Genomic DNA, 24,803 nt, shown 5'->3' on the forward strand with positions numbered 1-24,803 from the left:
TTTATTTATTTATATTATGAATTTAGATGCCGCCCACCTCACGAGGAAGTGACTCTGGGCAGTTTACAATAAAAACAATAAATAAATATCAGTTAAAATACAATAAAAAACCGTATAAAATACAATAAAACCAAATACATACATAAATAATATCTTCCAAGATGTTGGTGATCGAAAAAATATTAACGTATGGGAGCATCTTCAAGGTGCTAGCCACCCCCAGGGTTGGTTGCCCCTTTTCTCGTCCCATACAAGGTGGCAGACCAGGTCTTGACTGCTTTCCAGAAGGTCAAGAGAGTAGGGGCCTGCCTCACCTCTGGGGAAAGGGTATTTCATAGGGCGGGGGCCACGGCAGAGAAGGCTCTCCTTCTGGGCCCTGCCAGTCGACATTCATCTATGGGGTCCCCAGCATTCCCTCTTTTCTTGACCGGGTGGGATGGATCGATATAATAGGGGTGAGACAATTCCTCATGTAACCCAGTCCCATGCCATGTAGGGTTTTAAAGGTGATAACCAACACCTTGAATTGGACCCGGAAGCAAACTGGGACCCAATGCAGCTCGCGCAGCAAAGGTGTAACATGTGCCATCTTTGGGGCACCCACACTGCCCGTGCGGCTGCATTTTGTACCAGCTATACTTCTGGATACTTTTCAAGGGTAGCCCCATGTACAGCGCATTGCAATAGTCTATATGGGAGATGACTAGGGCATGAGTGACTGACTGGAGGGACTCCCGATCCAGGAAAGGGCAAAACTGGTACACAACATGTAGTTGAGCAAAGGCCCTCCTGGCCACAACTGCCACCTGCTCTTCAAGCAGGAGTTGTGAGTCCAGGAGGACCCCCAGATTACGCATCGGGTCTGTCTGGGGTAGCGCCACCCCATCCAGAACCAAAGATGGTAAACTTCCAGATAGAGAGGAGCCCCCAACCCACAGCCACTCCGTCTTACCAAGGGTTCAGCTGAAGCCTGTTGTTCCCCATCCAGACCCCCACAGCCTCCAGGCACCGTGAAAGGGTAGTCACAGCATCACTCAGATCATCTGGGATGGAGATGTATAATTGGGTATCATCTGCATATTGATGATACCTCATCCCATGGTGGCAGATGATCTCACCCAGTGGTTTAATGTAGATGTTAAAAAGGAGCGGGGAAAGTACCAAACCCTGTGGCACTCCACAAAGAAGGGGCCGCGGGCTGGACCTCTTGCTCCCTATCAACACCGATTGGGACCGTACCTGGAGGAAGGAGGTGAACCAGCACAAAACTGTGCCACCCACCCCCAACTCCCTGAGCTGACCCAAAAGGATACCATGTTTGATGGTATCGAAAGCCACTGAGAGGTCAAGAAGAGCAAGGATGGATGCACTACCCCCATCCCACTCCCACCAGAGATCATCCGAAAGTGCAACCAATGCTGTTTCAGTCCCAAATCCGGGCCTGAAAACCAACTGAAAAGGGTCCAAATAGTCTGTTTCATCCAGGATCCTCCGGAGCTGCAACACCACCACTTTCTCAACCACCTTCCCTAAAAAGGGGAGGTGGGATACTGGACAAAGATTGTCCAGTACGGTGGGATCCAGTGATAGCTTCTTGAGGAAGGGGTGCACCAGCACCTCTTTAAAGGCTGCTGGAAACACTCCCTCTCTCAAGAATGAATTCACCATCGCCTGGACCCACCCACATGTCACCTCCAGAGCTGCCTTAACCAGCCAGGAGGGGCATGGATCTAATTGACAGGTGGTGGCATTTACAGCACGGAGGACCCCGTCCACTTCCTCAGGTCCAACAGGATCAAACTTAACCTGTTTTCCTCTGTCAATTCCCTTAATCTGAGCGAAACACACTGCACTTCTGGTTAAAAAAAGGCATTTAACCTGCTAAGAAACCAAAGCTGTTCATCTTTTTGATTCAGCATATCAAGAGAAACTTTTGAGTATTTCAGTTATTATTGATCAAATATTGTAGGGTATCAAAATTATAACCTACAAAAAAGTATTCTCACAGCAAAAGCATTGTATGAAATGACTATTATTCCGTGACATGTTTAACTATGTCATAACAACCCATTCACAAACATTAAAAAAATGTGTTTTCATACAAATACAGTGCTTCCAGGTAACCTGCAGAATTAATGTGTAGAGCATTTATTTTAGCTACAGCAATAATTTCTATGATTTAATTTAAATACCCCAAAAGAGGAAAGATATAAATACAAAAACATTTATATAAATATACATTAAAAGGAAAATACATCAGAAGAAAATTTAGTTAAGTCATAAGGTAAGATGTAATCATCCTGGTTTTTATTTTTATTTATTTCATTAAGAAAAAAAACTTCACCTGTAATTTCTGTGGTGTCAAGCACCAAGAATGTATTTGTTGCTGTACCGGAGGATGTGACACTGTGTGGCCACTGCTCCAAGCCTCTAAAGTGTTCTAAAAATAAATAATAACAATAACAACAACAGTAGTAGCAGTAGAATATCTAAGAGCCAAAATGTATTAATGATGCTCACTACAAATCAAGACAAATTCTTAAAAAAAACCAAACATAAAAATATTGCAATATTAGTTAATAGAATAATAACGTGAGATAATGCAAAAAACAACCAATTATGATGAATAATTAAATAAAATCAAATGATATATATTTCAAAGTTTACCAAAATTCATTTTAGTTTCTGCAATACCATACATGTGATGATTCAGCATTCTAAATATAAGCAAAGATGACAGACAAAATGGCATGGCCCTCTTCGTACCTTCTGCTATGGTACTACTATAGCTACTGTAATGGTCAACTACTCTTACACCAATGTCACAGTTGTGGACATTATAATTGTTATAAAGCGCTATCTTGGTAATGGACTAATTCTTCTGAAAGCCTGACTCTTGAAACTAAGTGGGGCTCTTACATGAGTATATATACCTTGGTTGGACTAGATGGTCTTTTCCTCTTGGCTGGACTGGACAGGTCATCTACATGGCTAGAAGGAATCATGTGTAGTGGCAATTGCTGTGAAATAGGTGTTTGACTGAGGCCTAGTACAGGTTCAGTATTTTGATGAGGTTTACAAGCCTAGGAATCAGAGGGAGAGAAAATATGGTTCTATTCATTTTAAACTGTTCCTTGAACTATATATCTTTTACCAGCTGTACATTTTAAAAAGGGCTGTGAATTTATTCTGAGTTTATTTACTGAAAATAAATTTTCATAGCATCAAAGGAGCAGTGTGTACCTTTCATGGGTTTGTTTTCAAAACAGACAGAGAAAAAACTGCTGCAAATTCTAAGTGGGATGAAATCTTTGTGATAATTATGAAATCCACAAAGGTTCTAAATTGGTACCCCCATATTTCTTCCATAACAGGGAGGTTTCTTAATCTCCCTCTGCTATTAAGTCTTATTACCAGTGAAAACTAACTCTGTGCTACAGCAAAATACTCTTGACTACTACAGATTGATTGAAAAGAACCCTTAAAAAGCTGGGCACCTGCAGAACATAACCCAACTTCTCACCTGCTGTGCTGTGTTCATGGCACCCTGCCTGGAGGTAAGCTCTGCGGGGATTGGTAGGCTCCATGCCTCCTCAATACTAGGAAGTAATTTAGTTTTATTCTGTAGACTACCTTGTGGAAGGTTACACAACTGAGCCTAGGAAAAATTATGTAAAAAGTGAATTTAACACAAGCCTAATTTAGTAAGATCAAGTCCATGAAATTTTCCTAAATTCTGTACTCTATTATGTCTTAGAAAGGATCAATTTTAAATCTGGGACTTCAGAGAAATGCTAAGGATAAAGAGGGTAACCAGATATAAACCTTTGTGAGAATTGGAACAAAGTTGAGCTCTGATTTCAGTGGTCTCATTAATTCTTTGGTTCTGAAACTGCTAACAAGAGCAATAGATAGTGTGTGTATTTTCTTACTAAATGCTATGATAACTTAAAATGTAGACAACACAAAATATGCATAAATTATATCAAGATACAAAAAAGAATACTTAAGAATAGAGACCCACTTAAAATGAAAAATCAAATGAAACTGCAAGCTATGGCATGTCCTGAATGCATATGAAAACAGATTGCGAAGCTTATGAAACAATCACATATAAAACGTTTGTGTCCTTATTTTCCTCCTTCTTCCTAACCCCATATTATCACTAACAGGTCCCTATTTTAAGACCATGTTTTTACCTGTAAATACTTTATTCGTGCTGCAAGTGCAGAGGTATTACTACAGTTTTTGCTTCTGGTTGCATTTAAGTAGCATTTAATGGCATCCTGAGACTGGTTGCAGGACTCATAGAGGGTGCCAAGATCCATCCAGGCTGCAGCATGGCCATGGTCCAATTGTACAGCACAGATATAGGCCTGTAATGCATCCATAGGCTGATTCTGCTGCTGATACAGCACACTAAAAAGACAAATAATCAATTCTAACTAACAAAATCATCTCCAAAGTTTCATCATTTGTCTCAATTTGTACCTAAACATGTGATAAGAATAATTCTCCAGAGCAATAAAACTATAAAATCTCAATTTACTCTAATGGAATGTTTGGAAGTGCTTCAAATAACTTTTTAAATAAGAAGTTGTATTATACAGTACTTAGTTAATTTTGCCTAAAAGTTAGCCTTAAAATTAACTTTGAGAATATATACATCCTATATTTGAAGTATATCTAGCACAATTAGAAATTAAAATTATATTTTATAAAACAGGTCTAAGAATACATAGAATCTATTAAAAACCCTCTTGCTCAAATAGATTACATTTTGCTATATTACTTCTCTTATAATCTCTTACCCTATAGAACACCATGTGTCTGCACTTGCTTCTGATTTATCAATAGATTGCCTATAAGAAATAAAGGCATCCTGAACTTTCCCAATACTTGAATAGCACCTGAAAGAAAAGATGGATAAAAACAAATTCAGGCTGATTTTACAATTGCTTGCTTTTAATATTCCATGGATTAATTACAATTCATGGATTCTTACAATCTGCTGTCTGGTTCAATTTATGTTCTACATGTTAAAAGCAATTACAGCAGACTCTTGCAACCATCAAAAAATTTCTAGCATTATGAAATACAAGTGGCAACCATATGCATAATTCATAGGTATCAACTTATAGGTAATAGTTGCCAATATTACACAATAAACAAAGACCCAATATGAACAGAACAAAATCTGAACTGAAAACAACCAATATTTAATGTGGAAAATCGTTCTTACTATATTTCTCTTCCCCCAAACTAAATTGAAGGAATTAGTTCCAGACCCCATAACCAAGGCTACACAAAATGAATTTAAAATAAAGAATTCACTGATTTGTATTTTAGAATAAAATTAAACATTAAAATTGAAATAGAATGTAAACCACCAGGAGTAATTTTTAAAAAGTTTTGCAGTATATTAAATAAATGCTTACTTGAAACAGTGTACTTTCCTAATAAAATCTCAGGCTTATTTGCCTTTAATACAGCAGTACATAGGCGCAGGAAGACAGTCAGAAACTAGTAATGTAAGGCTGAGGAAGACAGAACCTTTACCGAATTATTTTATCATGCATTAGAAATAGGGATACTGGTACTATCCAGATATTTTCAACTATAGTGCAACCACCCCTTGCCACTGGCCATACAAGCTACGATACTAGGTATTTTGGAGGTGAATCCAAAACATCTGGAGGATTCCAGAATACCTGTCTTATCATACCCAAGGTGGCAAACAGCTGGAAGAAGAAAATCAAAACATAAATAAGTGTTTTCTTGTTTTTGCAGCCTAAACAAGGCAAAAGAAGAAGAGGCTTAACAAGTTCTGTGTATGAACTGTCAGGCATGTATAATTGCCATTATTTGGATTGAAATTTGGAAACTTCATAGGTAGTACTTGGGACAGATTAAAAAACAAGATCTCATAAACCTCTCTCTAAATATCCACATGTAGTTTTGCTTATGGTTTCTATACTTATCCTGAACAATCCCATGATTATCAATGCTAAAAAATTTTCTGCAAAATAATTATCTTCAAACAAAGCACAGGTAGTCCTTGGTTAATGACCAGTTGTTCAGTGACCATTCCAAGTTACGACGGTCCTGAATGAAGAGACTTATAGCTGGTCCTCAAAGTTGAGGTGGTTGCAGCATCCCCACAGTCACGTGATCACAATTCCAGCACTTGGTAACTGGCTCACAGTTACAACAGTCACAGCATCCCACGGTCACATGAATGCCATTTGTGACCTTTCCTGCTGGCTTCTGACAAGCAAAGTCTATGGGGAAGCTGGCAGGAGGTCACAATTGGCGATCACATGACTGTAGGATGCTGCAACCACGTGGGATTCGCCTAACAACCACGACTGGGATTACCGTTGTAAGCCAGTGCAGTCATGTGACATTGCACTGTATGACTGCATCACTTAGCAACAAGGTTCCCAGTCTCAATTACTGTCGTTAACCAAGGAGTACCTATATAGAATGCATGTTACCCTAGCATATAAATCAGGTATTTGCTTCTTCTATGTACATATTTGCTGAACCATAAATTTTGTTATCAGAATTCATTCTTTACCTTCCAAGGAAATACCAGGATTGGCCAGAGTTTGGATCTGCCTCTAGAGACTTCTGGAGACACTGAATAGCATAGTTTTCCTTGGTGGCTTTATCTCCTAATTGATCCACTGTGTGATGCATCCAGCCTGAGAAAAGAAACATGTATATATATATTTTTAGAATGTCTGTGTATGTTTTAGAATGAACCAGATTATTGTATTATTTTACTTATTTATTGTTTTATTATGTGTATATCATGCCAATAAATGTCACAGCTAACAGAGTTATTTACTTCAACCAACCCAACAGAAAATTAGCACTATAGAAGATACCTAATTAGCAGACAAAAAGTACATTCTACTTAAAGCTGAACATCTTTGCCAGTGAACCACTGTAGTTTTTTTCTTACAATACCCTCTTGTTTTTATTAGTTTTATCAGAACAAAAGGAAATGATAACAATTTATTCTATACAGCTTACAAACTCCCCTCTAATGAATCACTATAAGTAAGGGGGGAAATGGCAATATACAATTAGGGAAATACAAATAACCACAAATACAACATTCAAACAAAGAACAAGTACATCATTGTAAGATTTATCCAGCCACTACGAGGTAACACACACAGGACCTGAGTTCATTACAATGATGTATATCAGACAGAGAAAACAGTTTTTATTAGTAGCAGTCTTAATGTTAGCCTACCTAGCTTCTGTAAAGGAAATCCATTATTGTATTTAGGATTAAATTAACATGAAATTAAGTTTTATAAGAGGCTCATGTGGAGCTTTAGGTTACTCATAAGCTTCATTTTGGAGGCAGATGCTACAGCTGGAGCCATTGCTATGTAACACCTGCCCCCCTTTTTTAAAAGGGCTTGGCTCCTCTCAGAAAGTATTTAAGACTCAATTCCCAATAGCAAGGCAGCAAACTGTACTTGTTTCTATAGCACTGTTGATAGTTGATTTCAGGGAATGCAAATACATTTATACTTCTGAGTAAAAAAAATGTATTTTAGATACTAGTATATTCTATAAAATTCTATCCAATTCTTTCTCTATATTTTAGATATAATCAATCTCAATCTGTAATTGTATAACAGAGAAAACCACTAAACTGCAATTGCAGCAACAACTAATTGAAAGTAAAAGAATGAGTTTTCCATTTACTTCTTTTGGATATTAATATCATTCTGAAAGTTTCACTGAAAAATGAGCTATTTGGAAAAAAAATAGATAATTGATGGTAATATATGATTTAAGGCTGTATGCTTGCACTTCTACATTTAGAAGACTGATACAAAAGAGTCAAGTACTTTTCCTAATGAAAAATTACAATTTGAAGCTGAATTGTTGGAGCACTGGATATATTACAATGTCCTGTAAACCAAACAGTGTTAAAAACATGCAACATGACTTGCATTTCTTCATTTGTACCTACCTAACTGCTGTAACACAGTTGCTTTCACTTGTGCAGGAAGGTTTTCAGACTGCAAAAGTTGTTCGTATTCCTTCTTTGCCAAATGATATTTTCTCTAAAAAGGAGAAATACATGTTTATTGAAGTGATAACTTTGTTAAACTCGCAACCGGACTGATATTACAATTAAAAACAAAAATATATGTGAATGTTAATGGCAACTAGCACATTGCAATAAAATACTATGTTTATGAAAGGAATTATTTTAAAAAAGCAAATTCAAATATAATAAATGATGAATATTTGAATCTAGTGAATCCTGATCTATCAACTTACTATTATTAATTAAATGTGACCTATACTAATTCTATTAATTCTATTCTATTAATCATATTACTGATGCTCTACTCAGCTGGTGATGACAATGTCCATAATAAATTTAGACTGCCCATATGCAATTCCAAAATGAAGAAGAGAGGTAAACTGCTGAAGAACCAACAGTTGAGTGGTGATGGAAGTGAATCAATGCAATCCATTAAATTAAACAAAAGCTAATTATATTCAACACTGCCTCACTGTTCAACATTGTCACTTTCTGATTCTCAATTTCTATACTACACATTAGGATTAAATCTCCTACAGGGTATGTAAAGATAAATGGAAAAGACGTGGAACGAGTGAGGAGATCCTTAATCAAAGCGGGGTTTAAAAGTAGTGCAAATACTGTCAAGCAACTAGAACATCTGCCTTTTCAATTCAAACATACTGGGTTGGATCCAGGGCTGCTGCTCCACAAATGGAAGAGCCTCTTCCGTTCCCAGAAGTGAGTTGGATCCAGTGGATGCTCCTCCTCAACTGGATGCTTCTGCAGTGGAAGAGGGGGAAGCAATTTTCACTGATTTCCCCTTCCCCCTGCAGCCCTCACTGCTACCTCAAACACTGTTCAAGTGGCCCCCAACCATCTGGAACAGATTTTTGAGGGCATACAGGCTGTAGAAGGAGGGGAAAATAAGCAAAAATAATTTCTTTCCCTCACCCTCAACTGAGGGATCTGCTCAGTTCTGCCCCATTAAACTCTATAAACAGATCTTACATTTGTGACTGATACTAGGACCAACTAAGTTGGTCAAAAACTGCAGCCATTTGGATCTGTGAAATATCATCTTGTAGCATTTATTTATTTACTTATATTTGTTATGGCAGCCCACCCCAAAAGACTCTGGGTGGTTTACAATATTGGAGCATACAATTAAAACCGTTAAAAATGACAACAAAATCTAACAGTCCAAACTAAAAAAAACCCCAATCATAACAATAAAAAAAACACACATGGGGGCTCCACAAACACACTAGCTCCAGGCTTGAGAATGGAGCAGGCCTTAAGGGCCTTCTGGAACCCCAGAAGAGTAGGCGCCATACATATCTTTGGAGGGATGCTGTTCCAGAGGGCAGGGGCAGCAACAGAGAAAACATGCCTGGAGTATATCACTCTGCCTGAACATACCAAGTGGGCGGAAACAATTGGGGATAGCTATGTATGACATTATGTATGTATGACATTACATAGCTAATCAATAAACAAATGGACAAACATTTGAAAGAATTATCATTATGTTTAACCATAATCTCAACTCTCAATTAATGTAGGCTTTCTAAGTGTGTGTGTGTAAAAACAAAACATCACTTTTCTTAAATTACCAATTTGGGACAATGTTATTATTCTTAGAACTTCTGGTATCATTTCATATACCAAGGTATATAAAAGGTGTGCTTTCTGTGCTGACACTGTATGTGTTTAACAGAAAACAGAAACCAAACTCAATATTGTCACGTGTTTTTTAACATAACAATATATTCCAACATTGTAATAAATCATTAGCATCTATTAATTAGATGTCAAAAATATTCATTATATTAATATTTATCAGACTGATGAAGACATAAGTGACTTGAATATCCTCTGAAAATGGGTATGTTGTCATTTGAATAAATTTGAATGTACGGATCTAGATTTCATGTCTTGGTATGTTATGTAGCGTATTCACTGCATATTTCGACTGCTCAGTAATCAAATTCCTTTGGGAAATGCAAAGCAGTAACAACAATGCTACATACAGTAAACCAGCTACAAATAACAACAATCTTGTAGCACAATTAAGGACCATAAAGGACTAGAAATTCTTAAAATGATTCACAAAAGTTTTTATAAGTTCTTAAGAATAGCCCAATTTTAATATATTTGTTTCTGGTTTACCGAAATGTAAAGAATAAATAGTTTGACCTTTTACAATTAAAAATACAAATCAAGTTGCCACTGTTTTTGAAAAAGAAAATTTTTGTATCATCTCACTGGTTGCCTCCTGTGGCTACTGTAATTCTTTGCATTAAGGTGGAAGAGATTAATTATAAAATATTGCTCTATTGACATATCCCAAATTGTTACATTTAATATTCAAAAGATATTACACACTTACCTGGGTTTCATATAAATGGGCAATGTGAAACCGAACTGTAAAAGTACGGAAGTAAAAATATTAGGAATAGCAGATTCAAAGTAAGTACTGCACATATGTATAATTTTATGTGTGAACGTTGTGTAATCAGGACATGTACAGAAGTAGAGAATACGCTTCTATCCTTCCAGAAAAAGATATGTCAAAAGAACCATCTTTACCTGCAAAAGCCACAGCATATTGGAGTTGCACATACGTATAAAGAAAATATGCTGGGGGCTTGCTTGCTTGCTTATTTATTTATGCGTGCCTTTGAGTCAGTCTTTACTCCTGAAAAATGCCTGGACTAGTCCGTCCAGTTTTCTTGGCAAGATTTTCAGTTTTTTGTTTTTTGTTTATTAGGGCAAAGCAAATAGATTGCAAATTGCTTCTGTCTCAATTCAACTTAAATATATGGTGAATTGCTTTCTGGGCTTCAAAGGAAACTTCCTTTTGTTCCATTCTCCAAAATACCAATTTTATGCAATGACATATACTGATTTCAGGAACAAGGTATTTTTGAATTGCCTGATCGTTCAATGAATATTCAAGTCAATTTACAATAAACCAGAAATAATAACTAAATGCAGCTATTTGTTCTAATATATACAGCGGAAATAAGAAACTAAACATAGTTTTGGGAAGACATTAAGTGTCTTTGTACTCTGTATTATCATTTCCCCAAATGACACTTAATTCATAACAACTCCTTCATGATAGAAACTTAATTTGACACAAACTTCATCCTAAAAATAATTAGTCAAACCACTTTTGTCTGTACATCCTCTTATTATAAAAGTAGAAAGAGGCTATATTTTCACTATCTGAAGCATTTGAATAAGCTGTTCAGCAAAGTAAAGTGAGTATCTCCATTTTGGCTTTCTGGGATATATTTTTAATCATGTTACAATTTAGCCTAACCATGTAAGGACCAAATATTCTTAATTTAATTCATAACACGTACAATCATAATTGCAGGAAAAAAATGTTTAGGTTAAGTCTGGAAAGGGTTCTTTAAACAAATCCATGTACTAACCACCATTATACCAGTTATTTCCCCAAACAATAACATATTAAAGCTGTTCAAATACAAAAGAATTTTAAAAAGAGCTATAAATGGAATTATTTGCATATGGAATCTGTAACTTAGAACATAAACATACATTCTGTATTTCAGGTATCACTCATATTTATAAATCACAATGGTTTTTTTTCTCCTAAAAAATCCACCTTTTCAAGATTTTTAATGAAGTAAATTTGTTTCTCCCTTTCATAATTTAATCCCACTACACTGCTGGTGGTACTACAACTTTTATCTTAAACAAGAGTTTTGTGGCACTTTAGGGTTAAAAAAGGATTATGGAATATGCATGAGGTTGCCAATGTGATGACACTGTATAAGCCAACATACCCCAAAGCACCTGAAGAAATACAATTTCCCTTCCAGTAATGTTTTAAAATTCTCTGAATGCAGTTCAAATTGTTTCAGAACAAAGCATTAACCTCTAGTTGATGTTTTCATAAATGTTTTAAAGAACATACAGTTGTGGTTTATTATAAGATGCAGCTTTGTTTGGCCCATAAAGGGTGGGGGGAATAAAAAAGAGAAAAGGAATCTTCATTGGTGGGCAGGGGATACAGTTACCTGAGCCCAATACAGGTAGTTCTTGGTTAACAACTATAATTGGGACCGGAATTTCCGTCACTAAGCAATGTGTTTGTAAAGTGCAATGTCACCTGACTGCATCGCTTATGGACAGCAATCCCAGCTGTGCTTGTTGCCATCATTAACTGAATCCCACTGGTCATTAGGTGAAGACCCACTCCGATCCAAGCCATTCCCGCCTTGGTCCTTCCCAGACCCGAGCCTTGGTAAGGCAAGGCACTGCCTCCTCTTGAACTTCCCCCACCTACCTATCTCCCCCCCATCTCTGCCCTTTTGGCCAGCCACCTACCCGCTGCCACCAGCTGCCCGTCACCCAGCCCTGCCCACTGCACCATGAGCCACTACTGTATTGGCTGGGGTGTTCTTTCGCACCAATGCAGCCAGGGCTTCTCTTGTGCCCCACCCAGGGCCTCTGTTCATGAAAGAAGCCCAGCATGTGAGAGAAGGCCCTAGCTGTGCCAGCATGAAAGAAGGGCCTAGGCAGGGCACAAACAGAGGCCCTGGGCAGGTTGCGAGAGAAGGCTTGGCTGCACTGCCATGAAAGAAGGCAGCGTGAAAGGCCCTGGCCAGTACAGAAGTGGCGCATAGTGCGGAGGACTGTGGATGGCAGCAGGTAGGTGGGCAGCCAAAAGGTGGTCATAAATGTGGGTGGGCCCGAATGGGCCCAAATTTTGTTCACATGACCGCAGGGGCACTGCAATAGTCGGAACTTCTAAGACCAGTCGTAAGCTCCTTCATTCACTACCATTGTAACTTCAAACAGTCGCTGAACGAATGGATGTTAAGCAAGGACTACCTATACCAGGAATATGCAGTATGGATCCTAAAGAAGGCAGAAAAAGTAAAAAGAGGAATAACTCCCAGTATTTTGTGAACTGGACATGCCTCCCATGAAAATTATTCTTTGTGATACCAGAACATTTTCAAAGTTGTAAATGAGTCCTCAATCTCAGAAGGAATGGATAATAAAAATCCAGACACAACCTTTTATGGGCAAACCTTCTGTCTTGCAACTTGAAATACCTGACGAAGAACTAGAGAACAAATATATGGTGCTTTTAAGAGCAACAGTGAACAAATAAATAAATCCAGCCACCCAGCTATCTTGAAAGCATGACATGTTATCTACGTTTTTAAAGTACAAAAAACAACCAATGAGAGGAGGAAAGGAAGAGGAAACTGGGAATACATTACAGACAGAAATGATTTTTGTCCTGATGGTATTGTCAGATTTTTAAAAATGTGGAACAAATGGTCAAGAAAATAGTAACGAGGGACGGATGTGAGGAAATGCAATTTTATTCAAAATATTAATATAAGATGAGTTCTAAGAATTTATTTATTTGTATTTATTTATGATATTTACATTCCACCTCAATCAAAGACTTTTGGCAGCTTCCACAACATGAAAAATTAATTAAAACATCCACAGTACAATTCAGTTTTGTAAAAAAATTAAACCCACAAAATAAATAATAAACCAATAAAACAGCAACAATCACAAAAAGGCAGGGGGAAAAAAAGATGAAAGATTAATGAATTCAATTGGAATGGTCTCTGAAAGAGCCCAGCTTTTAATATCCTTCTAAAATTCATCAGGAAGTCTGATATTCCTCAGGAAAATATTCCAAAGCACCAACATGGCCACAAAAAAGCAGTGCCTCCTGGCTTTAGCTCCCAGAACAGTGGGGCCACCAGTATTATAAAATTAAGCCAAAGCATTCACAGAACAGATAAGTTTTGAAGACAGACTGGAGAAAATTACATACCGTATTGTAAAAATTCTAGGAAAGGTTTAAAAGGGGTGAGTGAAACTATTTAAGGGAGCAGGAACGTTTAGAGCAACTGAGGATACAAGACCATACAAAAGGACAAGAATAGTAGGGGGTCAGTGCTATAGAAAAAAAAGTTGATAGAAAACTTGTGCTAGATGCAGAAAATAAATGGGAAACAGAACTTAAGTGCTGGAATTGGACAGATGAGACAAAGCTTTACAGCCCCATTCAGCAGCAAAGCTAACTTAGTCAACTTAGACTTTTCTCAGTCTAATCTATTACAATACACAAGTGATTGTAAGGATAAAATGAGACTTGAGAGAATAATGTACACCATCATTAATTCCTTGGAGGAATTGCAAGATAAAAGTGTAATAGTGAATGAAATGAAAACAGGGTTTATGTATTTATTTGTTTATATGCTACCTCAGTTAAGAAACTCTAGATGGCTTGCATATTAAGGTTAAGGAACAGTAAATAAAAAACAGTAAGAATGAGTTAAGAACAAAAATATTTTTGTGCATTGTGGAAGGGTATCAAAATCAAACATTCTAAGCAATGAAACACCATCAGGAAGTTGATCATTATACCATACCCCATATCTGGCTGAAAGAGTCAGATTTTTACAGCCTTACAAAAGCCCAACAGGGTTAGGGCCTAGCCATGAAGAGTTTTATAGATTAACTGCATCCAGAAGACTACTGGTAACCAGTTCAGTTTGCACTGGTTACTTACAAAGCTGAATTCTAAACCAACTGTGTAGCTTCTGAGTGGTCTTCAAGGGCAGACTCATGTACAATGTTGTGCAGTAATCCAAACAGGAAGTGACCAGGGCATGAGTGATTGTGAGAAGGGCCTTCTGATCTAGAAAAGGGCATAAATGGATTTGTGCAAAAGCCCTCCCAGCCATGGCTGCCACCTCTTCACTGAGCAGAAGCTGGGCATCCCAGAGGACTCTCAAGTTATGCACTAGATCTACCCATCAAGAATTAAAGATGGTAAATCAATGTGGCCAGAAGGCTTTCAAAACCAGTCATGAAGACTTGCCAGGGCTGAGCCTAAGCCTGTTCCTCCCTTTGCACACCCTTATAGTCTCCTGGCAAGTGATGTCATAGCATCACTTGTTTAGCCAGGGGTTGAGATGTAAAGCTTGATATTATCCCCATATTGCTGACACCTGACCCCCACATCAACAATGACCTCACCCAGCAGCCTCATACAAATGTTGAATAGAAGTGGGGAGAGTACTGAGCTCCACGGGACCCCATTAACCAGAATAGAACCCAGAGAAAGGAGGATAACTACTACAAAACTGGGCAAGAGACTACACAATTTGAGAATTAACTAAAATGAGGTAAAACCATGAAGCAGATATTTCAGAACTCAAGAAGATAGGATTAACAGGCCATTAATGTTCTAGCTGGAAAATGGACATGCCCACCCACACACATTTTGCACTGTTTGATAACTAGAAATAATATGCTTTGCAATATAGTGAATACAGAAAATAAAACTCAAAGCTAAGACTCCATGATAGTTGACCAAACGGGTTGCAATATATTATTATGACAATAAGTCTGACAATTACCAAAAATATATATTAATACAGCAAAATATTTATACATTATTCTCTCTGTATATAAAATACAATGCACTTTTAATTTGTGAACAAAAACAGTTAACCATGAACACACCCTTTTTAAAAACTAATAATATAATGGAATCCCAAGGAATCCCAAAAATCAGAAGGAATCTTTTATTTATTTCAATTTATTGGCTGCTCAACTCCAGTGGACTCTGGAGCACCTTTTCCATCTAACAAATGTTACTAAAAAGCACAAGTTTTACTGAGCTGCAGCTCACTTCATCAAATGCATACAGAATGGCTAAACAGATGTAGGATTTAAATTGGGATGAGGTGGGGGAGAGGGAGGGGAAGTCAGATTGGTTATGCAAATGCACTAATTTAAACACACCCGAGGATCCTTTTGAACAACCTCCCTTCATTTCTGCACTGAAAGGAATTTCCCTATCTGCAAAATGGAAAGGATTAAGCTGCTAAGGCATGAAAGGATTTAGTGTTGGTGATGAAGACTCTAGCAATGGCCCCTTATACTAAGCACTCTGTGAGTTATGGCTAAATGGATAGGACATAAAAGTCTCTAGATTTCTCTGACTGAGCTATTCAGATTTTATAAATGGAAGAGTGATGTATAAGACAATTTGAGTGCAAACAGTGGCAAGCTTGGAACAGTTTTTTCAAGCATTCATTCTCAGAACAAAATACCAGTTTTCAAGAGTTCATTTTGAGAGCAGCCATTTTGAAGGATGCTCTGAGTGATCAGTACTGATCATGGTAGCCAGACTGAAATGTTGTACCAGTTGGTTCTCTGTGTGTATGTACTTAGATTTCTCTATTGCTGTTGTCTTGAACTGGATAGCATAAGTGGTGAGGGGTGGGCAGAATGCTGGAGCAAAGCAAGCAGGCATTTAAGCAGCATATGGCTCAGTGAAGAACCATTCTGGATTTAACTGCCACTAATGAAAGACTGAGAAAAAAGGATTAGGATTGTTGTGAGGAACCTGAAACTGGATTGTAGTAACTACTGCTTGTGTAGTTCTGCTGGAGTTAGTAAATATGTATCTGGCTGTCTGCTTCTAAAACTTTCACAACTCCCCATCTCATGTGAGTTCCATTTGTTTCTTTGGGTTTTGTGTTCTATTCATTGTTTTACCCCAGTATTATGGGGTGCAGTCAGAGGGAAGAACGGAGAGATTCTCCCTCACATTCCCCTGCTTTTCAATTCAGCCTTTCTGAAGTTTCAAAGAATATGAACCAAAACAATAACTTTTTATTAGATGAATTAATTTTTTCAATTAGGTTCTGTAATAGAACTTTTCCTCTTCTTGCTACACACCTACAAACAAAATAAAACTCAATTTCTAATTACACCAAAGTGACAAAATATGCAATGTGAAATTATGGCAGAAGCTCTGCCCTTCTGTACTTGTATCATGACGCCTCACACAAGTAAGAGGCAGAACACGTGTTGCAATATATTTAATCTCTTGCCCTGTTTGCTCCCCCCCTGCAAATGCCCATGAAGATGAAGAACTTTTGTTATCTCTTCTCTCAGTTTTAACAGAGGTTTGCCTTTAAGGCTTCTTCCTCAGTGTCTATTTATAGCTGCAAGGAGGCTTTATTATGCTTCTCCTGTGGATGCAGTGGTGTTACTCACCTAGAGCAGGGTTCCCATTACTTTATGTAATAGGTGGGGATGAAGTTTTTTCAGCACTTTTAATAATTCAAAAATATAAGCATGTGCAGTGGAAAATAGGCTTTTGTGAATGCTTAAAGTAAGTTTTACTCACTAACACTCTGATCACAGATTTCAGAGGAAAGCAGGGTTCAATGCTCATTGACTTGGGATCCAACTATCCTTCCCACTAGTAGCAGTGTGCCATTGATCACTGACTAGAGACCTGTCCATAAACAAAGCACTGTGCTTGAACAGTGAAGCCATTAAGAGGACAAGCACAATAGTGGTCCAAAAGCACAAAATCTTACGTGAAAAGCTGCCTATAACAGCTTTGGATGATCAGCAACTCAGTATACTGGGGGATGGCAGATTTTGGTTCTTCCTCCAACTGGTTGATCCTGACTTCTAGTTCTCTTCACAAACCACTTTCAGCAGGCCTGCCAGTTCTCCTTGTAAACCACATTTATTACTGAGGCAGGGAGGACATACTGGAACATGTCCTGACCCAAATGTCTATATCATTTCAAATATTTGGTCCAGTTAAGGTGGAGTGTGTGCATCATCCCTTAATGTGCATTGGTGTGCGGGGCCAGAAGAGAACACAACCAATGGGATATCTGCCACCAGAAGTAGCAGGGCTTAGTATCACAGCGACATCTGAACTTGGCTCAAACAACAGACATCATCATCATGGCCATGGTATGCATGGGGATAGCTAGCTATCTGTGCAGCCAAATCTTGACTTTATAATCATGGATAGTGGAACCATGAAAATCAGCCTGTCAGGTACAGTTTATCAAACTGCATCTGACTCTGTGGCATGGCCTTGGTCTAGAAATGTCAGTACCATGCTTACAGTCATTGCTTCATCTGAGTTACTCATTTTATTTATTTATTTCTTAAACCACCCAGTAACTGAAGCTCCATAGGCAGTGTACAATAAAACACCCTACAAAAATATACACCAAATAAAAACATTTACAATAAAATCAAATGGAAAAAAAACATAAAAACACCACATAAACTGGAGGGTGGGGGAGGGAGAGGGAGATATTCACCTGGTGATGAAATGATGCTAATGCATGCATTAATCAACCCTGCCTGGGGAGGGCATCCCATAAATGGGGTGCCAACACAAAAAAAGCTTTTCCCCTTGTAGAGATTCATCTCACCTTTGAGATGAAGGGACATGAAAGAAGGCCTCATTGATGATCTTAAAGTCCAGGTAGGTAGCGATGGGAAAAGGTGCTCCAGCGTAGTGGTAAAGAACTGGAGTAATATGTTTGTAACAGCCAGTTCTAGTAAGCAGTCAAGCTGCTCTATTTTGAAATAATTGACGTTTCCGGGCCATTTTCAAAGGCAGCCCCACGTAGAATTCATTGCAATAATCCAATTGGCAAATTGTCAGAGCATGAGTAATAATGCCTAGACAGGGAATACTGGCCACTGGGCTATAGATGTTTTTATCCTCTAGGTCCAGATTTGGTGTCTTAAGAAATGGCCTGAACACTTCTTAAGAGGCCAGAACAGCTCCATCTCTCAATGAGGCATTTATGACTTCCTGGAATCAGCTGGACAGCCCTTCCCTACTAGTTTTGATAAACCCAGAAGGCTGAGTTTTAGGCCTCAATAACTGAAACTCATTCAACAAAACAGGACAGGAAGATGCTCTGGACACTTCCACTTCTGGAGTTGCATTAACTCAGGACAAATGCAAGCAACTCAATCTTCAAAGTGTGTTGTGAATTTCACACAGGGGACTACTGAGGATACAACAGCCTCTTTCTTTGGGATAGATTCCAACAGGCCCCTCACCACTTGGAAAAGCTCTATCTGACCATTCAGTTCAAGTTCTCCTCCACTTGGGTTCTAGCTGTCAACCCACTTGCTTCACAGCTCTCATCTCAGACATGTACTAAGGTGCTGCTCAGGCTTTGCAAGCAAGCAGAAGGAGATTAGGAGCTACTGTGTCAACTGTCCAGGACAATTTTGTATTCCACAGAGCAACCAGGGCACTGACAAGAGCACCAGCCATACCAGCAATTCTCCCAGAGCCCTCTGGATTCCAGAAGCATCCATTAGTCTCCAGGGGCAAATCATCTTATTTAGATCTCCCATGCTTATGGAGGAGAAAAGCTGCTGACAGACTAAACTTCACCAGGAAATGTTATGACAATGACATGGGGGTGACTGTTAGGTCTCCCACATTCAGATCATTTTCCTCTGGCATATGAATTCTTGACTCAGTTGCATGAAAGATGCAGATTAGATGGCACTCCATGAGGTGTACTCTGACAAATGCAGCTCCGAATAATGTTCAACTGGATGGAAACCTCCAGTTGTTTCCCTACCAGTCTTTGCATCATTTGAGTTTGATTTGGGTTTAACCAGTATACCCATGGCCCCTCCACCTGCTCGTGGTTACAGATAGTCATCGCTTACTGACCACTCGTTCAGTGAGGATTTGAAATTATGATGGTGCAGCAAAAAACAAAGCAGCAAGGCACTTGTTTTGAGTTTCCATTGGTATATAGGGCTGAAATACTCAAAATGTCTTAATTTTTGTTGTGGTGGAGAACTCAGACTGTTTGTGCTTTGTTCTGTTGGAATGAAACCAACTTTGAATGTTCCATTAGAATGTTCTGAGTGTGCTCTTCCGTTCTAAATTCCGAACAAAATGCATTTCCCATTTTGGGCATATCTGAATACTCCTAAAGTAAGAAGCCTACAAAATATGGATCAATAGAAGAATAGCTTGAAAAAATGAATCACATATTTGAAAAGCTAAATAATCTTTTAGAAACCATTTAAGCAGAAAGATTCAGTATGGTGAGAAGAAGAGAAAGAGGCAATGGGTTGAGTAGATAAATGAGTATTTCCTATAGCCAAGATATATGGAGGCAAGGAATTACATATTCATATGAAATAGCCAGCCAAATCTTTGGCTGCAGAACATCCAGTCTGTGATGTAGCACTGAAAGTATACTATTGTCAGGCCTAGCCCAAGGAACTCCAGGAGACCATGTAAATTCAGTTTAGCAATGTTTATTAGCTACAACCTCTAGCAAGAATCTTCCCAGACTGAAACCTCAGTTCCCAAAGTCAGCCAGTCAAAACAGAGTGAATTCCTCAGGGAGATGCCAGCCTCATCCTCTTATCTCTTCCTCACCCCTCAGGAGACGAAAGAGCATGTTTCCCTCCCTGAGTTTGGCCTTCATAATTCCATTCCATCACAACTATTCCATGAATGACATTTAAGAATCCTATAGTGCATACCTAACCTCTGAATATTAGCCTGCACAAACAAATATATAATCCAAAACAGTTCTTGCAAATCTCTCATTTCTTTCCATTAGGTATTATAAGGGAAGAATTACCTAGGCAAAATTAAATAATAACCATATATGAGAAATTCTTCAGAAGAAATATTTGAATGGTATTGGTCCAACATTTATTAGGAAGCTATTACAAGATTTCTCTGTTTATTTAAAATACTAATGTACATACTTTAATGCCAGCTTACTAGGTGCTATATGAAATGTAAATCATTTTGAGGATATGATACAGGACATAAAATAATTAAGGTAAATACAACCATAATAAATGCTTAAAATACTTACTTTCAGCATTGGACAAAGTGCAAGGATTGCAGTCAACCAAAGCTAACTGAAAATGCTACAAAAGGAAGCAAAATAATTAACATTTTTCCTAATGAAAACTAACAGTTTTTGAAAAATACTTCAAAATATTTGAAACCTATTTTCATTCTAATTGCTCGATGAATCAAAATCCTTTGATAACATGATCATTAACACACACATTAAATAACAGAATTGTGAACTGAAAGCCAATTAAAATTTTAAAAATATAAACAATCTTGCAAAGAATTCTAATTTCTAAACAAACAACTGATATAGTACTGATATTAACAGAGGAATGATACATTATTTTATAAACCTTCACTCCCATCAAACACATGAAGCATAATCACATAAGTATTTTAAATAAATCATGTAACATAGTGATCAAGGTAATCAAATAAAAATTCAAAGTAGGTATACTAAATAGTATTATACTAAATGGATCATAAAATCTGCTGTAGTTATAGCAATCTAAACAAACAAATATGTTTATATAAAACACAAATTGTGCATACATATACAAACAAATCTTACAAAAACAATGTTGATTATCCACAAGTTACTCTTGTTTGCCCTTTCCAAAAATTCAAGAATCATAAAGCTGCAATGTATTTTGAAATGCTCCTCTTATAGCTATTGAAGCATAAATATATTTTTGAAAACTCTACTGCAAAGAAAATACCACCAGGCATTTTTTTCATAACAGGAATTATGTTCACTTGTTATTTAAATAACAGAGTACCTTCCCCCCATGTCAATACCAGAACATGCAGATATATAACCAAAAATAATAAAGCAATATATTATATAGTTACTTCTAATTATTAAAGTTCACCCATGAAGAAACCTACGAATTTAGAACAATCCACTAAATTGAACAATTAACCAAAGTTCATTCTGAGAAATATTTTAAAAAATGAAAAACACATAGAACAAAACGTATTTACCACAAGATAAACTATTATCTTCACCACTATGAACTACAAACACATCACATTAAATATCCAACTGTAAATCTCTGCAGCAAACCAAAACTAGTGAATATTTGCATCTCATACAAATATTGCAGCACTGAAGCTGGGTGCTGCTGTATGAAATAGTTATTATGCAGGAGAGGCCACTGCAGTTCAGATACCACATAATATCTCAAGACAGAAATCCATCTACAGAAATTCAAATCATAAGTAAGAAGATTGTCTAAAAGTAACTAATCAGATTGTTAAAGTTTGCAATAAACGTAACAGATGTAATCTTTGCAAATAATTAAAAGTATTGTACTTGGCAACTATAAATTATTAACTGTATTATATACAAACAATAGTTTTCTTCATCACTACACATTTGAAAACTAGAATGATCTATTTCTTAGTTTTGTCAATATTTTTACAAAGTTATTTCATGGTGCCAAGTCAAAATAACACTAGAACTAGGTTTTTTAAAAATCAAAGGAAAAAATCAGGTTTTTTAGATAATGAATGCTATGATGTTCTGGAATTGGAAGTTTATATTCTTTGCTACTAAACTGATTGAGTAACAGGTCAATCAAAAAGTCAATATTAAAAACTTAATAATTTCTACATGTGATTACCACAGCTAGAAAATCATACCTGAGTTCAACTCTTTGAGATGGATAACTCTTATAATCTATGAATGAAGCCTGATCCTGGGAGCTGTATTTTGTTCATATAATTAGGACACAGAAAGCCTTGTGTAATCAAAATGCTGTCAAACAGGCAGAGATATATCTGACAAGCAAGGTTAAGAATGAGGATGCACACACGTGCTGCTAAATCAACTCATTTGCTTGTTCTCTAGAACCCTTCAAAATCAGAATCTATTCTTTTAAAGAAAGGAGGTTAAGAAGTAAGCAATTTATTTCACTGTAAGGCTGCATAATCAAAACAGAGGAATCAACAGTATAAGCAGGACAAAGACAAAGCATTTCATTTGCATAAAATGAATATAGAAGGTCTGGTCTAAGGTCACATGCTTAGACCAATTCTTTTCCCATATGGCAATATTCCATGCCTAAAATAATCATACTGTATTAATTTCAAGTTTATTTCAAAACAGTTTATTTCAAAACAGGTTGTTAAAAGTTCTTTGGAAAACTCCAATAAAAAGTTATTGGGGCAAGGTTCTAAGTGAAAAAAAGTTCCTAGATTGCTCTAACTTCGACTGTACTTTTCTTCAACTTTTTATTCACACACTTGCCTCTATAATTCTCTTTCCCCCTTCAAAAGTGCTTTATTACTTTATAATCCAACTCATTATGAACAATGTCCTTTAATCCCTTGATGTCACTCTGCACTATGAAGTGTAAGGGTTTCTGATTTTGTATATAGCTGCCAATAGAAGGAACACTGACAATGTCATAAATCACTCAGTTTGCATGCTAATAGTAATTGTCCAAATGGATAACTATAGCCTCACTCTGACAGCAATTTGTGAAATAGTCTTTAAACCACAAGAATATTCTACCAAGTCCAAAGAGTTTTGTGCCAGTGAGCAATGAACAGACCTTCTCAATCTTATTTTGAACTATTTGTGAATGGTAAGAGAATTGAGAGAGAGAAAGAAAAAAAAGGGGGGGGGGAGTTGTGATGAATGTTTATGATTGAGGCATGGACATCAGCAAGACTATTACTCTACAATGGCTAGGCCAGAACAATGCACTCACAGCCCTCAGAGAAGGCACTCTGCTTGCACAATTCTCTATATAAAACCGCAAAGATATCACAGATAGGATGAGTACAATCAGAACCCAAGATTGTGTTTTAATAAGGAGGAAAGAATCCCGTTTACTTTCAAAAGATTTCATTAACTGCGTACATTCAACATTCTTTTAAAAGACTTGCCAATTTCAATAATTACTATCCCATACAATCCATGCTATATAATTTTGGATAGTGTGCTTGAAAATTAATCAAGGCTTGTCTTTAGCTCATCAAAAAAGTTTTTACCAGATATCCTTCTTCATACATTCAGACCATTTATATTTTCCTAAGTATGAAGATATTCTATATATTTTTCTTCAAGTTAAAAAGAACACACACAAAATAATTTACTTAGCTCCATTCAGTCATTATCTGGTCCCTATCATTCTGCATGTGATGGGGACTAGACTTGCAAACACTCCTGAATCCTCTCTGGATAGTGAAATAGAAAGAAATGAACGAAGGTTTCAATTATTTCAATCCAGGATTTACATGAAGCTGCAAGATCCAATAATCTAATAAACAGCTTCCAATATCATCTGCGATAGAATTTTATGGGCAAAAACATCAGTTATATGAGATGGGTGGCCTATAAATTCATTCGTTCATTCAATAAAAAGAAAAGAAATTCATATTTCTATTACAGTAATAGTTAAGAGTTATAAGAAACAAATCCACTGTTATAAAAAATGTAAGCTCTTACCTTAAAACTAGACTCAAAATCTGTCTTCACTTTGAACATAAGCCCAAGTCGTAAATGAATTTCCTTGGCGCGGCAAAAACTGGGATCAACATAAAGCACTTCCCGAAATGCTTTAATTGCCCTAGAAAAAAAAGAATGCACATTGAAATGTTCTGTGAAAAACAACAGAAAATTTCTTTAAAAGAAAATTATCCAGGAAAAATGCCCACATTAAATGAAGAATGAATCAGTTTGGTGTAGTGGTTAAAGGCAGAGAGCTAGAAACTGGGGGACCGTGAGTTCTAGTCCCACCTTAGGCACAAAGCCAGCTGAGTGACCTTGGGCCAGTCACTCTCAGCCCTAGGAAGGAGGCAATGGCAAACCACTTCTGAAAAACCTTGACAGGAAAACTGCAGGGACTAGTCCAGGCAGTCGCCAGGAATCAACATTGACTCGAAGGCACAATGAATGAATGAATGAATGAATGAATGAATGAATGAATGAAAATATAAATAAACAAATACCTTTTAGATACTTTAAGGAAAGCAACTAAATTGTGAATGTGTAGTTTCAGATAGAGTTTTAACATT

General features: G+C 37.2%; 1 protein-coding gene across 6 annotated transcripts in view; it reads right to left on the reverse strand.

The window, feature by feature from the left end:
- KDM6A (lysine demethylase 6A) overlaps positions 1 to 24,803 on the reverse strand; it is a 185,488-nt gene that overhangs the window by 73,538 nt on the left and 87,147 nt on the right. Inside the window, exons 6-16 of one of the 6 annotated variants that reach the window (XM_088144728.1) lie at positions 24,235 to 24,355; positions 20,794 to 20,848; positions 10,455 to 10,489; positions 8,747 to 8,845; positions 8,003 to 8,096; positions 6,581 to 6,707; positions 4,812 to 4,910; positions 4,200 to 4,419; positions 3,524 to 3,658; positions 2,934 to 3,083; positions 2,345 to 2,440 (exon numbers count right to left, since the gene is read on the reverse strand). In XM_088144728.1, coding sequence (XP_088000854.1) covers positions 2,345 to 2,440; positions 2,934 to 3,083; positions 3,524 to 3,658; positions 4,200 to 4,419; positions 4,812 to 4,910; positions 6,581 to 6,707; positions 8,003 to 8,096; positions 8,747 to 8,845; positions 10,455 to 10,489; positions 20,794 to 20,848; positions 24,235 to 24,355 — 1,231 coding nt within the window. The remainder of the gene's footprint in view (positions 1 to 2,344; positions 2,441 to 2,933; positions 3,084 to 3,523; positions 3,659 to 4,199; positions 4,420 to 4,811; positions 4,911 to 6,580; positions 6,708 to 8,002; positions 8,097 to 8,746; positions 8,846 to 10,454; positions 10,490 to 20,793; positions 20,849 to 24,234; positions 24,356 to 24,803) is intronic. The other 5 variants (XM_088144729.1, XM_088144730.1, XM_088144732.1 and 2 more) reach the window with 5 other exon arrangements.

Source organism: Python bivittatus, unplaced genomic scaffold (genome assembly GCF_059951505.1).
Source record: "Python bivittatus isolate LINGU-HERP-01145 unplaced genomic scaffold, Pbiv_v1 ctg000350_np1212, whole genome shotgun sequence".
NCBI lineage: Eukaryota > Metazoa > Chordata > Lepidosauria > Squamata > Pythonidae > Python > Python bivittatus.